At 48.4% G+C, this 14,343-nt stretch overlaps 1 protein-coding gene across 4 annotated transcripts in view; it reads left to right on the top strand.

Annotated features, from left to right (window-relative positions):
• SLC37A2 (solute carrier family 37 member 2) overlaps positions 1–14,103 on the top strand; it is a 62,368-nt gene extending 48,265 nt beyond the window's left edge. For 2 of the 4 annotated variants that reach the window (XM_038380821.2, XM_043500986.1), the window contains 7 exons: positions 280–365; positions 3,920–3,968; positions 5,329–5,402; positions 7,942–8,020; positions 9,084–9,181; positions 10,760–10,824; positions 13,770–14,103. In XM_038380821.2, coding sequence (XP_038236749.1) covers positions 280–365; positions 3,920–3,968; positions 5,329–5,402; positions 7,942–8,020; positions 9,084–9,181; positions 10,760–10,824; positions 13,770–13,785 — 467 coding nt within the window. In that variant the 3' untranslated portion in view covers positions 13,786–14,103. Of the gene's footprint in view, positions 1–279; positions 366–3,919; positions 3,969–5,328; positions 5,403–7,941; positions 8,021–9,083; positions 9,182–10,759; positions 11,280–13,769 lie in introns of those variants that run through there. The other 2 variants (XM_038380820.2, XM_038380822.2) reach the window with 2 other exon arrangements.
• The last annotated feature ends 240 nt before the right edge of the window (positions 14,104–14,343 follow it).

Genomic DNA, 14,343 nt, shown 5'->3' with positions numbered 1-14,343 from the left:
TAGAAGTACCAATTATTATCACGTATTTTTATTATTCTGCTCACTGATTGGCTTGCAGTGACAGCTCTTTAGAATCTGAGCCCTTGCTGCATACGTCTGTTTTCCAGCTCACTGTGTGAGTCGCCTGGAATTCTCGCCTCTGCCTGGGGTCTAACCGGTCACCAGACAGTAACATCTGTCTGCAGGGCCCTGAGCACCTTCCTGAAATCGTGTGGAAAGGCAACAGTGGGACAAATCCCTGCTCTGACAGAATACAAAGTATGTGACTTTTTCATGCAGGAGGCATTCTGGCTGGTCTTATATCGGACTACACTGGCGGCAGGGCCACCACATGCTGTGTGATGCTAATAGTGGCTGCTCCCATGGTGCGTATTATGATGGAAAATGTTCACTAGTCCTTGGTCATGAGGGCTTGACATGAGCCTCTTCCCTCTGCTCCTCCCAAGTAAGCCCCTTTGAGTCAGATGCACTTTCCTGCAATGAGTGGCCAGATGGAATCTTGTGCAGGGAAGTCTGGAACCTAGGGTGGGATCAGCATGAGTCACAGCTTGCATGTCTAGCTCTTGTTCCTGGATGAGGATATTCACTCTGGAGCTCTTCCTAGCTCTTCCAGCATCCTCCACAGCTGGGCACAGGAGGCCATTTGAGAGGCTTTCCTCCACCCCCTGCGCTCTGCTCATTACCCCTTCCTGAACCTCTGCAGTGAGGGTGCCACCTCCACCTCCCTTGGGAGTCTACTGCACTATCCAGCTGCTTCTTCCTAAACTTCTACTCCATAGCCTGATACCAAGTGTGCTTGGTCTGCACCCTAGAGACTGAATAGCTTCCTGGTTCTGCCCTGTGCTAGCTCTTGTAATGTTCTCCAGTAAGAGACAGGAGCTGTAGAGCAGTTCTCTCAGCACGGCTGCTCCTCTGCCTAGTCGATGTGGGTCTGAAACAGAAAAGCTATCCTCCACTATTAATGTTCAAAACTCCTAAGCGTCATTCCAAGTGAGGCTGAATCAGTCACTGAATAGGGACCCATCTACTCCCTTTATCAGAGAATCATAGAATATCAGGATTGGAAGGGACCTCAGGAGGTCATCTAGTCCCACCCCCTGCTCAAAGCAGGACAAACACCAACTAAATCATCCCAGCCAAGGCGTTGTCAAGCCTGACCTTAAAAACCTCTAAGGAAGGGGATTCCACCACCTCCCTAAGTAACCCATTCCAGTGCTTCACCACCCTCCTAGTGAAAGTTTTTCCTAATATCCAACCTAAACCTTCCCCACTGCAACTTGAGACCATTGCTCCTTGTTCTGTCATCTGTTAGCTGGGTCTTGGTTTATCCAAGAGAAATGAAAAGTGGGAACAAAAATGAATGAATCAGGGAATAGCCATCCCTTTTGTTCTAAGGCACTGAAGTTCTCTGCAGCACAGGGGAGCTCTTGGTGAAGCTGTGAATCAGTGAGGTGCAGATGGTGGTCCTGCTGCTATGCAAATTTGGCAGGAGGCTGGCATCTGACTGCTCCCTGCTGGAGCTCCTCTGTTCAAATGCATGGTGGCTCAGGCAGGGAAAATGATGGGGAGCCCTCCTGTCTACTTTGCACAGCACCCAGCAGCAGCCGGGAGGCTGTTCTTAAACTCTGGCTGCTCATCCAGGCGTCCAGGACTGTCAGAACCTGCTGCACAGTGATGGAAGATGAGCCTGTTGGCTGGTATTGTCTGGGCTGGTGGCAGGTTATGGTACCTCTGGGTCACCAGATCAAAGCAGCCAGTGTTGATAGTTGCTGAAAATAATCCAACCCACCCATCACAATGGACGGAGCCCTGCAAATCTGCAGATATCCGCGGGCTATGTTTGCAGATCGGATGCAGATACTAATTTTTTATCTGCGCAGGGCTCTAACGATGGGACTCCTTCTGCCAACCCAGAAGTGTCCTGTGGATTCTGGAGTAAAGGAGGAGTTAAAGTTAAAATGTTTGTGGCTTTTCCCCCTGTGGGTAGGATACCCCCCACATCTGTGCTGAACTCCACTTCAGTTTGACTTCACCGTTCACTCCTAAAAACAGCTAATTGGACCAAGTTGCAATGTGAACACACTCTGACTCTTGGTTGCAATTCCTTTCCCAGCCCAAATGCCTCTGATGCTGCAGTCTATCATTAGTGCAAAGCTGAGTCAGTGAGAGCCTGTCTAGGAGATCAGAATGCAGGCTCTGAGGTCTTGGTCCTGATGCTGTGCTAGAGCAGGGATTGCACCACAGAGACAAGTTATTTTGTATTGCTGGATGTCATCTTCTTCCAGACTCTGCATTCACATAGCCCACCAAATGAAACTGAATCTCAAAGACAGCTATGTTTGGGTAGCTGTCCAGTTACCAGCTGCTGGTATTTTATCTGGCAGTCGAACCACAGACCTGAAGGCCACATGAGAAATTCTGGCTGTGTTATTCCCCTTCAGTCCTGCCCTCCCTAAATACTTGCCAACATCTGCTCTGGCTGACTTACTCAATTCACACTTTCTAGAAAGACTAAAAATTTTCTAACCAAGAAGTAAAACTTAACCTCCTGTTAAAAGCACATTGCTGAGTGACCAGCCTGTGTCTCTAGAACCCTTCCCATAACTCTTGGCTTCAGATGTGATTGGGTGGGATGTGCACTGGCAGGATTGACACTGACTCCTGCTCTCCTGCCATGTGGCAACAACCCCCTTCCCTCAGCAAGCAAGGATGGAAGTAACACTCTCCTTAACATGCCACAGTGGGCCTCTTTTCCTACACTCAACTCTACAACTCCTAAAGAGATCTCCATTCAGGATAATGGCTGTTAATCAATCTAGTGCGGTCTCGGAACTAACAGTGCCTTCTGATCCTTGAATGACCCCCCTCCCGCCCATATCTGGGTATGTCTAATTGGCTCTCCTCACCCTCTCTGTTTTACTCTTGGCTGGGAGAAGGGGCGAGAGACAGGTACAGAATCAATACTGCTATGTCGTCCACCCTGACACATCTGGTTCCAGGAGTTTAGCATGGAAAGCATGAGAACTTGGCTGTTGGAGTGCAGGTTAGGTTTGCCCAAGAGCCTTCTTGAGCAGAGGCCAAATTCTGTGAGCATTTCCTTTTGCGCTCAGAGGGAGCCTTGCACATGTGCATGTACAGTCCCCCAAATCCCCCAGCCACAAACTAGGTCTAAATTAAGGATCTCGATGTTTATTTAGGCAGCTAAGTATGTGGGCTGACATTTAAAGGGAATGAGCACCCCAATAGCTGGCTTCAGCGGGAGCTGCAAGTACGTACTCGGTCCCTCAGAGAATGGATTTAGCGCCTGACAGGCCCCCAAGCTAGACAGTATTGGGTCCCTCCTTTGTCTGAAAGGATCCAAATGTGGACTCAGGGTCTTGCATATTTCGGGGGGAGGGATTGCTCAGTGGTTTGAGAATTGGCCTGCTAAACCCAGGGTTGCGAGTTCAATCCTTGAGGGGACCATTTAGGGATCTGGGGCAAAAAAAATTGGGGATTGGTCTTGCTTTCAACAGGGGATTGGACTAGATGACCTCCGGAGATCCCTTCCAACCCTGATATTCTATGATAAGCTAAATGCCCTTAGCTGGGAAAGGGGACAGAATGAGAATCCAGGCAGGGCATGCTCACTGCATCTTGCAACTCATCTGGGACCCAGAGATGCTCTGCTTGATCTCGAGAGGAAGGCAAGTTCCTTCTGGAATGGGATCTGGGGGAACTTGAGACAAATCACTGTTCTGTGTTCAGGATTGTCCATGGAGGGTTTCCATGGAAATAATCCTGATACTTGTGTCCACGTGTTATAGCTGCAGCTAGGCCCTCCACCCAGCTGGGGTCTATGGAGGGAGAGCAGAAATTAGGTAAGTGGTCTGATAATTCTAACCTGCTGGCATAATCAATGTCTCCTCTTTGCTTCCAGCTATTCCTGTACAATCATGTTGGCCAGAATGGAATAGCCAGTTCAATAGGTAAGTAGAACTTCAGACTCTTGTGAACAAACCAGTGAGTTTGTTCACAAGTTTGAGTTTCTAGATGAGCCATCTCTGCCTCTCTGGAGGCAAATAAACCCTCTAAACTCCTCCCATCTCCTCCAGAATTATCTGCCCTAGGGAAATCTTAACTGGTAGACCATGGACTGTAGTTACGTACGCTGGGAGAAGCTGTCTGATGCTAGACGGCTCTTTAATCTAGCAGCCAAAGGTAGAAGTAGCTTCCAGCCAATTGTACCTTAAGTTGGCAAAGTTCAAACTGGAATAAGATGTTTTTTTTTAACGGAGATTGGTTGACCATTGGAAGAATTTATCTAGGGATGTGGTGGAATCTCCATCACCTGGACATCTTCTTTTAAATCACATCATGGCCCCAACGGTTATTGGACTCAATGTGGGAATTGCTGGGTGAAATTAAGTGGCCTGTAGGAAATCAGACTCAGTGATGACTGGGCGCCCTTATGGCTTTAAAATCACAACTAGTCACTGGTGCCGCATGGTTGCTATTGCTGTTATTTTGTAAATCTCCCCTCCCACCCCCCGCCAACACCCCATTTCTGCCTTCAGAACCTGTTTGCATCAAGGTCCTCAGCAAATCTTCCTCTGATCCAGGCCTCACTTACTGTCACCCTTGTCAAAGCACCTAACTATGGCTGAGAGGTGCAGAATAAAGTGATGCTGTCACAGCCCAGAATGTTCCCTTCCCATCTGCACTCAGCCTTCCCCAAGCCTCAGCTTATTCTTTTGTCACCACTGTAGTCACGTTCTCGGCCTTAGAGTAGCCAGGGGGAGCGGAAATGCAGTGGACCCCCAACTAATCTTATTTCATCTCCTTGCCCTCTCCCCAGGACTCAGGCTCCAATCAGTCATCAGCCAAGTGACTGAAATGGAGGTCACGGCATCACTGAAATCGTGTTGTAAGAGTTTATTCCTGCCTGCAGGAGGATGGTCCTTTAACCAGGCACTTGGGGAGCAGAGGAGGGAAGATGTGAGACTCTGAAAGGGAAGAGCAAATGTGTAATGCAGAACCAGTCCTGCAATGGTCTCCAGAATAGTGTGTTGGAGATGGAGAGGGGACTCTTAACCTAACAGGGCCTTCCTGGGCTGCCTGTAACTCCAAATGGCTCTTGCTTCCAATTCCCTTGCTCCCAGGGTGACCTTGTTGTCCTGCTATGAACTCAACGGCAGAACTGTGAGCTCATAGAAGTTAGAAGCACCCAGTAGATCCTGCCAATACAGTAGCGTAGCAAATACACAAATCTTTGATTGAATCGCCATAGGCTCTTGGCATACAGCAGGGCCAGCTGTGCTGTAGTATTGATACTCTTTCTCTTTGCAGCTATGCTTATTATATGTGGTGCCCTGGTGAATGGGCCTTATGCTCTCATTACGACAGCAGTTTCAGCTGACTTGGTAAGAATTATACTGTTTGTTTTTTCTTAGGGCTGGTCTATACTTAAAACACTGCAGCACTTCAGTGAAGACACTACTTACACTGATGGGAGAAGCCCTCCTGTCAGTGTGTGTACTTCACCTCCCTGACGGGCGTTAGCTTTGTCAGCGGGAGAAGCCCTCCTGTCAACATAGTGCTGTTTTACACCAGGGATTAGGTGGTTTACCTGCATTGCACAGAGGTGTGGATTTCTCACACCCCTGCGTGACGTAGTTATGCCGACCTAATTTCCTAGTGTAGACCTGGCCCATCTCGTCTCACTTGAGCCTTTTTTCTTATTTTTTGGCTGAGTCAAAGTTTGAGGCCTTCCGTTCCAACTGCAGCTTTTTGTGCACTGCCCTCCATACAAAGGCTGTTCTGTCTCCTCTCTGTAGAGGGTTATTACTGGTGTATCACGTGCAAATACCCGCATCTTGGGCCTCTCTTTAGTGCAAATCCCTCCTCCGTCCCCCCCCGGGCTAGGATTGCACACAGCACAAGTGCAAGAAAGTCTTCTCATCGAGTGTAAAGCTGTCACCTGGGCTGAGTCCTCCTGGTGGCAGGGGGACAAGGGCTGGGACGCTGCATTAGAAACTTGGAGGGATTTAAGTGACGTGGTACAGAGTGCTCAGACATCTCTGAGGCAGCTCAGAAGGATTTGTGGTTTTTATGCAATCTGCTGGCTGGCTGTAAGCGTCCCTGAGATAAATTCTTCAGAGCAGCCTTTCAAGTATAAGGTGTTTGTTATTATCTGTTTTAAAAGATTTAGTCCAGTTCAAGTGTTCCTCAGTTATGCAAGGATATTTTCTGTTGCTGCTGCTTTTAAGACTAGAATATCTTGGGGGGAGGGATAGCTCAGTGGTTTGAGCATTGGCCTGCTAAACCCAGGGTTGTGAGTTCAATCCTTGAGGGGGCCATTTAGGGATCTGGGGCAAAAATTGGGGACTAGCCCTGCTTTGAGCAGGGGTTGGACTAGATGACCTCATGAGGTCCCTTCCAACTCTGAGATTTTATGATCTTATTCCCAGCTCTGGCACATGCTTGGATTGTGAGACTCTTCAGACCAAATGTGAGGCTAGCTGGTAAACAAGCTCTATGCTCTGACAGCACAGAGTCCCATTCCTTGCCATGGCCCCGCTGTCAGCAACTGCCCAAAAGTTTCTCAGTAACAAACTGGAAGGCCTTCTGATGGACAGGGGAAGCTGTCTACACGCTGCTCACTTTCTCCTTAGGAGCTTCCCATTAAGACTCTATTATAGTGGGGAAGTAGCACCACTATACTTAAGGTGGTGTTATAGCCTGCAGTTGGGCTTGCATCAAGCTAACTTCCCTGTACTTCAGTGGGAGCAGAGCTGAGCCAACACAATAAGCTTTTGAAAATTCCATCCTTAATTCATAGGGAAGTAACTTTGGGTTGCGTTATTTTTTTAAAGATGACACTTTCAGCTTGTTCAAATTGAAGATATTTCTACCTGCTTTCGTAACTGGCTTAAAGTTAGGATTTTGGGGGTGTGGAGAAAGAAAAGAAGAGGCTTAAAATCTAACTCCTGTTGAATTTCAGTGGTATTTGGGCACCTGGCTCTGAGACCTCTTTGAAATCCCTAGGCTTAAAAACTTTACAACTGCGGAGTTAATAAAATCAGATGGGATTAAAATCACTGGATTTTTAGCTCTCGTAGGAAGGGTCTGGTTTATATTTGTGCAGTGCCTAGCACAATGGAACCTTGCACATGATTGGAGTCACTGGGCACTACAGCAATGGAAGTCCTCAGTAATGATCCTATTATCCATTCATCAATCTTACTATCAACTCAGGCAAGCTACAGAGGTGCCATTCCCACCCCTCCTCCTCCAAAGATTCAATACAAATGTAGCTGAAACACTGGTAAGTAACAGCAGAGAACCTGACCCAGGTCTGGCCCCTGTTTCAGGCAGCAAGATGCAGTAAATCTGCAAAGAGGCCAGCAAAAAATTCAATCCCCCTCCAAACCAAATTCAGTCTTCAAAAATCTCTCGGCTCCAACCAGCACAAGCCAGGACTCCAGAGAAGCCAAAGCAGCTTCTCTTTCAGGCAGAGCAAAGTACTTCAGCCATTGTGAGCTCGAGTGCTGCTCGCCTGCCTTTGGAACGTGGCTGCAGGAGGCAACGTAAAATGTGCAGAAAATCAGGCTATTGGAATGCTGCCCCTTCTTGATACATAGAAGAGGAGCGAGTTCCCAAAGATGTCTCTTACTGTTCTAAGAATCTCCTTCTCCAGGGGACGTATTCAAGAAAGGGGTTTCCCCTCTTCAAGGAACTGTCTCTCTACAGTGTGTGTTCCTAAATCTGCCTTCAGAGAAGAAACCTCCCTGGCATTTTGATACCAGCATTCCTCACTGGAAGTTGGAGACAGGTGCTGGACTAACCCCAGTAACCAGAATGAGTCAGGGTTCAGGATGCACTGAATGGATCACAAATTGTACCCCTCATTTTCACTCCAATATTTTGATTTTTTTTTCTTTAACTTCACCTCCCGCACAGGGAACTCACGAGTGTCTCAAAGGAAATGCAAAAGCCCTGTCCACTGTCACAGCCATAATTGATGGGACTGGATCTATAGGTGAGTAGGGTTGGCTATACTAACCAAGGGGGGAAAACTATTCCAAGAACTCCGTACAATAGCTGAAGAACCTAATTCAACCCCCAGCTACCCTGGCCCCCAGTAGGGTCTATGTTCCTCTTGCCCCCAGGCACGAGCACCCTTTTCCCTAAGGGAACGCAGGCTGCCAGTGAGCTGGGAGTGGTCCGGGGCCAGCCTGCTTTCAGAGAAGGGAAAGGGAGAGAGATTCTTCCCTATGCAGGGATGGTGATTGGGTCCTGTAAGCTTCAGCCAGCCATTCTTGGGCAGGCAGAGAGACGGGAAGGGAGGGGATAAGACTCAGGGGACCTGCTGTGTTCCCGCAGCCCTCTCCCTCCCCCTTCCCCCCCCCCAGGGGGGTGGGAGCTAATGGTGCTAGTGCTGCAAGGAGCTTTTCATACTGCCCAGAAGAATCAAACTCCATTGCTCAGAGGGTCCCGGCAATTAAATGGTACCCAGTGCCCAACAAATAACCCTGCTGTGGAACTGAGCTAGGCAGTGAGGCACACCCAGGCTGGGACTAGAGGAAAGTTATTGCCGGCTACTCCAGCTCTGCCTGTGGTTGGAGCCAGGGGAGTCCAGACACACTCGCTTTCTGAGCAGGGCTGTGTGGCTACTGCTGGCCATGTGGAGACTGCTCAGAGGGGAGACCTGGAGCAAGTTCTTCCACTCTCTTCTGGCCCTTGAGAAGTGGGAGCTGGATCTGCAGGCCCAGCTGCAGCATCCGGCAAGTCTGGCCAGTGCATGATAGCTGGGGCGGTGGGAGAACACAAGGGGGCATCGCTAATAGCAGCGGCTGCCAAGGTGGAAGTGGGAACGAGGCGAGAAACTGGCAGAGGGAGGAGATGACTGGGAGAGCAGGCGGAGGAGCTGGAGCCTGTATCTCTTGGCGCATGCAGCCTTCAAGCTCTCACTCCAGCACATGTGCCAGAACTGATGTGAGGGCTGGGTATGGGTTTTCTGCCCTGCATACGCCAGTGCCCAAAGGCTGGCTGCCCAGGATGGTTCCTGGCTGCTAGTGATGTGCTTTGTTTGTGGTTTGCAGGTGCTGCTCTGGGCCCCCTGCTGGCAGGGCTGATCTCTCCCACTGGCTGGAACAATGTCTTCTACATGTTAATAACAGCAGATATCTTGGCTTGCATGGTGGGTTTCTCTTGAGCCTGCTGTGGCTTCTTGATGCAGATTAGGGGATTGGTGTGCAGCTGGGCCAGGGGCTGTGTCTGATTTCACAAGCTAAGTGTCTGGCATGGCCAGCATTTGGATGGGTGGCCTCTAAGTAAAGGCCAGGAGCTGTAGCACATAGTGCTAGTGCCTGAGTATTTGGTGCTCTTCTCTCCGAGGCAGCAATGAATTTGTGTCCCAGCATCCTGAGGGGTTGACATCGTGTTTGACAGACAGCACCCAAAGCATGCTTATCAAGGGTAGAGGGAGAAACTCCAGTGTTGTGACCAAATGCCAGTGGGGTTAATTGCATTTGTCTTCCAGAGTTACTCCTGGAGTGTCAGCTGGATACAGGATTCTTCATTTCCTGCCCTAAACTCTTGTGTAGTGCTGCTAGGCACATGTCAAACAGGAACTGGTTCCACTATCAAGGTGGCTCCATTTCAGTGCGGGGAGCATTTCCATCGCTTAGAACATGCTCTGAGAGCCTTCAAGATAAAAGGCAAAAGCATGCATGGTGAAAGTGGTGGGCTCTGTATAAAGCCAGGCATGATGAGCAGCCTCTTCCATCTACAGTGCTGCTTTTATGCACAGCCATTGTGAAGTGGTTCCTAGATTTGTAACACAGCCTCAGCTCTGAACCGCTTCACTCTTCCTAATTTCTTTGCACTGCACTGAAGCATCGAAAGAAAATCTGCACTCTTTTCTCCCCCTTCTTCTCTGACCGCCAGTGCTGCTGTTAACTGGCCAGTGGTCGCTGAAAGGGGCCAAGTGATCAGCGGTCAAGGCACTAGACTGGAAGTAGGGATACCTGGGTTCTATTCCTGGCTCTATCACTGACCTGTGTACAGCACCTAGTACCACCATGGGGTCCCAATCTTGGTTGGAATCTGTGTTCTTTCAGTATTCCTCCTTCCCACCCCCAGCGACGCCACTGCTCTGCCTTTTTGCTGGCTTTCCACTTTCATAAGGAGGTAACTGTGCTCACTGAGACTTGCATCCTGCACCTTTCCATGGACATCCTGCTCTACATCAGGAGCTTTTCCACTCCTGTTTTGTCGGATTTTTGATTGCCTTTGTGCATGTTTTGCTTTGCAGGAACACGTTGGAAAACAAGACTTTGCAGGAATAATCATGGAAATGGCAAATTATGTGAATATTTCAGAGCAGTTGCAGAAACTAAAGCCTGTATTTAACCAAGTGTTGTCATTAGAAACCTGATGTTCGGAATATGCTCATCCAATCAGGGGATAGATATAGACCGTGTGACTCCTTCGTCCCATCCGAATTTTGACTCTTGAATACTCATAATGAGAATGCTCTCAATCTACAAACAAAGAATTATTCCCTGAAACTGTGGTGAATTATTTATTCATTTATACATTTATAGACAATACATGGCCTGACAAACTAAATTCAAACTAAATCATTCATCCGGTTGTTTGCCTACTTCTCATTCACTCTGGGGATGGGACGGGTGAGGGGACTGTATCTTCAATACTTTCTCAGAGGCTAGAATCGTAAGTCAGATATTCATCTTGAGTGTCTTTTCCCTTCCAGTTCCTTTCCCGGGTGGTGTATAAAGAGATTAAAGGATGGTGTGGCTGCTACACAAGAAAAAGAGGGTATGTGCTTCTAAAATCCCAAGTTTGTCGTGTATTTCTGTGACTGTTCTCAGATCTCCTGTAGCACTGGCGGAGAAGCCCCCACTTCCAGCAATGTGTCCTGGCCTGGCAAAATATGCAGGTATGGTACATGCTGAGTGCACATAGGAGCTTGAGATATAAAGTAGGTGCCATTGAAAAGGGAAACCTACTGTACTTGAGTAATTTACCTCCACTGCTGCATTCCCTGCATTTAGAATGGGAAGCACCCCAAATGCTACTGTAAATGTTTTCTTTGTCCAGTCTTTGATGGAACCCCCTGTACAATGAATGCCTCCCCACCCCCTAGCCTATCCCCCAAGCATGCCCAAAGAGACACCTAGAACCTGGGCCACAGAAGAACCCAGGGAGAGTTATGACTGTTCTAATGACCCAAGAATTCTACCTCCAGCCCTGCAAAACCCTATTAATGTGTTCTAAATGAGTTGTCCTTGTGTGTCTTCTTAGCTCTTCTGTGGCACTAACAAACGCAGTAGTGTTGGATGGGAAATAGTTTGTATTGTGAGTATCTCTGTATTTTGCTGCCGCAGCTAATTCCATCTGCGATTTATCCTGATTTTTCTTTCTTGGCATTTGTGGGGTAAACATGAAGGTGTCTGTTCTGTGGCTAACTAAAGAAGAGCAGAGACCCAGAGCACGGTAGTCATACAACAGACTTGTAAGGGAGCAGCTTCCAAAGAAATGATTCAATATGTACATCTCCAGTGCCTGACTGTGACAGCAGAACATGCTGTGCTCTGGGTCATATTGCAGAGTAGTGGGGCTAACTGACCAGAATACTGTCTTGAAATGTCCAAACACACTGGTCTGGACACCACATTTTTAGTCATAGAGTATAAGGCCACAAAAGACCATCAGATCATCTTGTCTGACCACCAACTAGTTTGTTAAATTAACAAACTACTAGTGGCAAAGAACATAGCCCCACTGCTCCTGTAACCTTGCCAGTGAGTCTGATGGTAAAAATATAAATGTAATGACATACCAATCAAAGTAATTTCCAAGCCTGTGTAAAATGAAGGTAATAATCATGTGTCTGAATCAGTATGGTCATAAAAATAGTCCTGTCCTGGAGTCAAAACAAATTGACAAGATTGTAGACAACATGTTCTCAGAGGCCATCTTTGCTCTTTAACTGACAGTCCCAGGGCAGCTCATGGTGGTGAAGGGCTGTGCTTTGCCATATGGGATAAGGTGTGTTCCCGCCATGCTCTCAGGAGCCTGGTACACTACATCTTGATTTCGTTTACAGGTAAACAGCTTTTTTGGTAGTCATGTTCTGGGCCCCTGTGTTTACAGTAAGTCTGGCCCAAGTCTCCTCCTCAGCCCTGGTGCAGAGTAACAAGACTCCTGTTTTCATGTCTCAGCTACCTTGTCACAAAGGGCCCAGTTCTAGCTTCTCCAACATGCACAAGCTCCCTTTGGAGTGATGGGAGTGACGTGTGCCCATCTGCCGGCAGAAATGGGCCCCAGGGAGAATGTGCTGTGAGCAGCTCTGGCTTTGGGAATGTGCCACTCTTCGCTTGCTGGGCCCACCAAAGGGTGGCAAACCCGCTTCCTTTATGTTGGTCAGTCAGGGTGATGCTTCAGTTTGTGTTTAGAGCCCTTTGGTGTCTGAGGCTCCAGTCTCATCCCTTGGGAAGGGAATATGGTGGGCTCAGCCAGCTAATGACAGCTGGACCTCAATTTATATCTGGCTGGTTCTGCCTTCTTGAGAGAGTCACCTCAGTAGCAGCCTAGAAAAGTAGGGCTATAGCCAGTGTGCCTCTTGTTGCATTTCATGAGACAAGGTTCCCTTTCTTCAGGGCTTGTGAGCCTGGCACAGTTGGGAGAACTGGGCCAGAAGGCTGTGGGTTTGAGTCTCTGCAGTGTGATTCTGGCTCATCCTCAGTGATAGCTGTGCAGAAGCAAAGAGAGAAGGGAATGCTGCAGTGAAAGAGCTGCGACATTCAGCTAAGATGAAGGCTAGATCCCCACAAGGACGTGGGCATTGCAACACCTAACTTTTAGGCATCTAGAAATCCCTGGAATAAAAACAGGATCCACAAAGCCTGAGTTAGGTGCTAGTTTCCCTATGCAATGAATTGGGGGGCAGGTGCCTAAGAATGGGACCAATAAAAGCCAGCCTCTTCTCCCGTGGATCTGACCTGACAGTAACATCCCATCTGCCAGCCTTTGGTGGCTGGGCTAGGAAGTTGAGCATTTCCCAATAGTCAGTTCTGTCCCCAAATTCCCTCTGAGTAAGGGGGTCTAATGTCTAAAGCTGAGGCCCAAGTGGTCACTGGGGGCTGCCTCATTGTCTGCATAGTCACTGCAGTGCTGGTGTCTCCTTACGTTGGGACCCCCAGCCTCTGGAAGGTGCTGCAGCCACCCCAGCCCCTGGGTGGTCCTTGCATGTCCCTCTTGGGTTGTTTCTCAGACTCTCACCATTTAGTTCCCCACTGAAATCAAATTAACAGCTGTGAGCTGCTTTCTGCTCTCTGGGCCATCCATAGGCTCTTGTGTTAGCAGGAACCAAAATGGTGGTGGTATCTCTGCTGCCTTCTCTCCCTGCTTGCTCCTGTTTTTCCTTTGGCTCTTTCCCTTGCACAAGGACTCCATGGCTCTAAAACTCAGCCAGTGAGGTGAGCTGGGTGAGGGCCATGCAAAAGGGCAGGATGTAAGTACTAGTGACTTGGCTTTAGATTCTGGAACACTGCAGTTATTGAACAATCTCCATCGGAGCAAAGTTCCATCTATCCCTGACAGTATCTGAGCACCTGGGAAGCGGTGGCTATTAAGGCTTAAAAGGGCTTCGGAAGCTTATTGAATGTAATTAAACTCATGAAAATAAACTCTTCCTTGGCAGGTGCTTGCCTGATCACACTCCATGGGCTGTGCTCTAATCACGGTTCTTGTTCTCGCAGATTTAAAGAATTTTGACCTGACTCCCTGTGACCAGAGGCAGTGGAGTGCAGCAGTGACGGGCTTTGCTGGCAGAACCCACCTTTAATGCTCTCAGTTTAAAGTGGGAGGAATTATGGAGGCAAAATGAACTGGGAAGATGAGTAGTTCTCTAAAACCCAACCACCACGGACTCTAATCATTGGCAGCAGCTTTAACCAGGGCGAAGGTGCAGAAAAGATGGTGCATTCTGGGTCATGACTGTTTTGTGAGGCATAACTGGGGCCTCTGACTCTTACCTGCTGCCTCTGCTCCTCTTCCATTATTCTTTTTATTATTAAAATGGTGCTAAACCTGTGTTGTAGTGGAGCTCCTCTTTGTCCTGGGAGTGGAAGGAAATGTTCCCAAGGTCGCTGGGCCCAAGGAGCTGCAGAGACTGGCATCCTTCTGTGCGATGTGCTAGAGCTTCTGGCCCTTGCCTGGTGTCATCTCGGCACCAGGTGGTTCTCAAATGATCAACAGTCCTCAGTTTGAACCCCACTTCTGGCTTTTCAGATGCCTCTATCGTCATTTGTTTGTAACATGGATTAACATGTT

This window comes from Dermochelys coriacea, chromosome 22 (genome assembly GCF_009764565.3).
Source record: "Dermochelys coriacea isolate rDerCor1 chromosome 22, rDerCor1.pri.v4, whole genome shotgun sequence".
Taxonomy (NCBI): Eukaryota; Metazoa; Chordata; order Testudines; family Dermochelyidae; genus Dermochelys; species Dermochelys coriacea.
The sequence above is the reverse complement of the archived record's forward strand: the minus strand, read 5'-3'. Positions and strand labels throughout refer to the sequence as shown.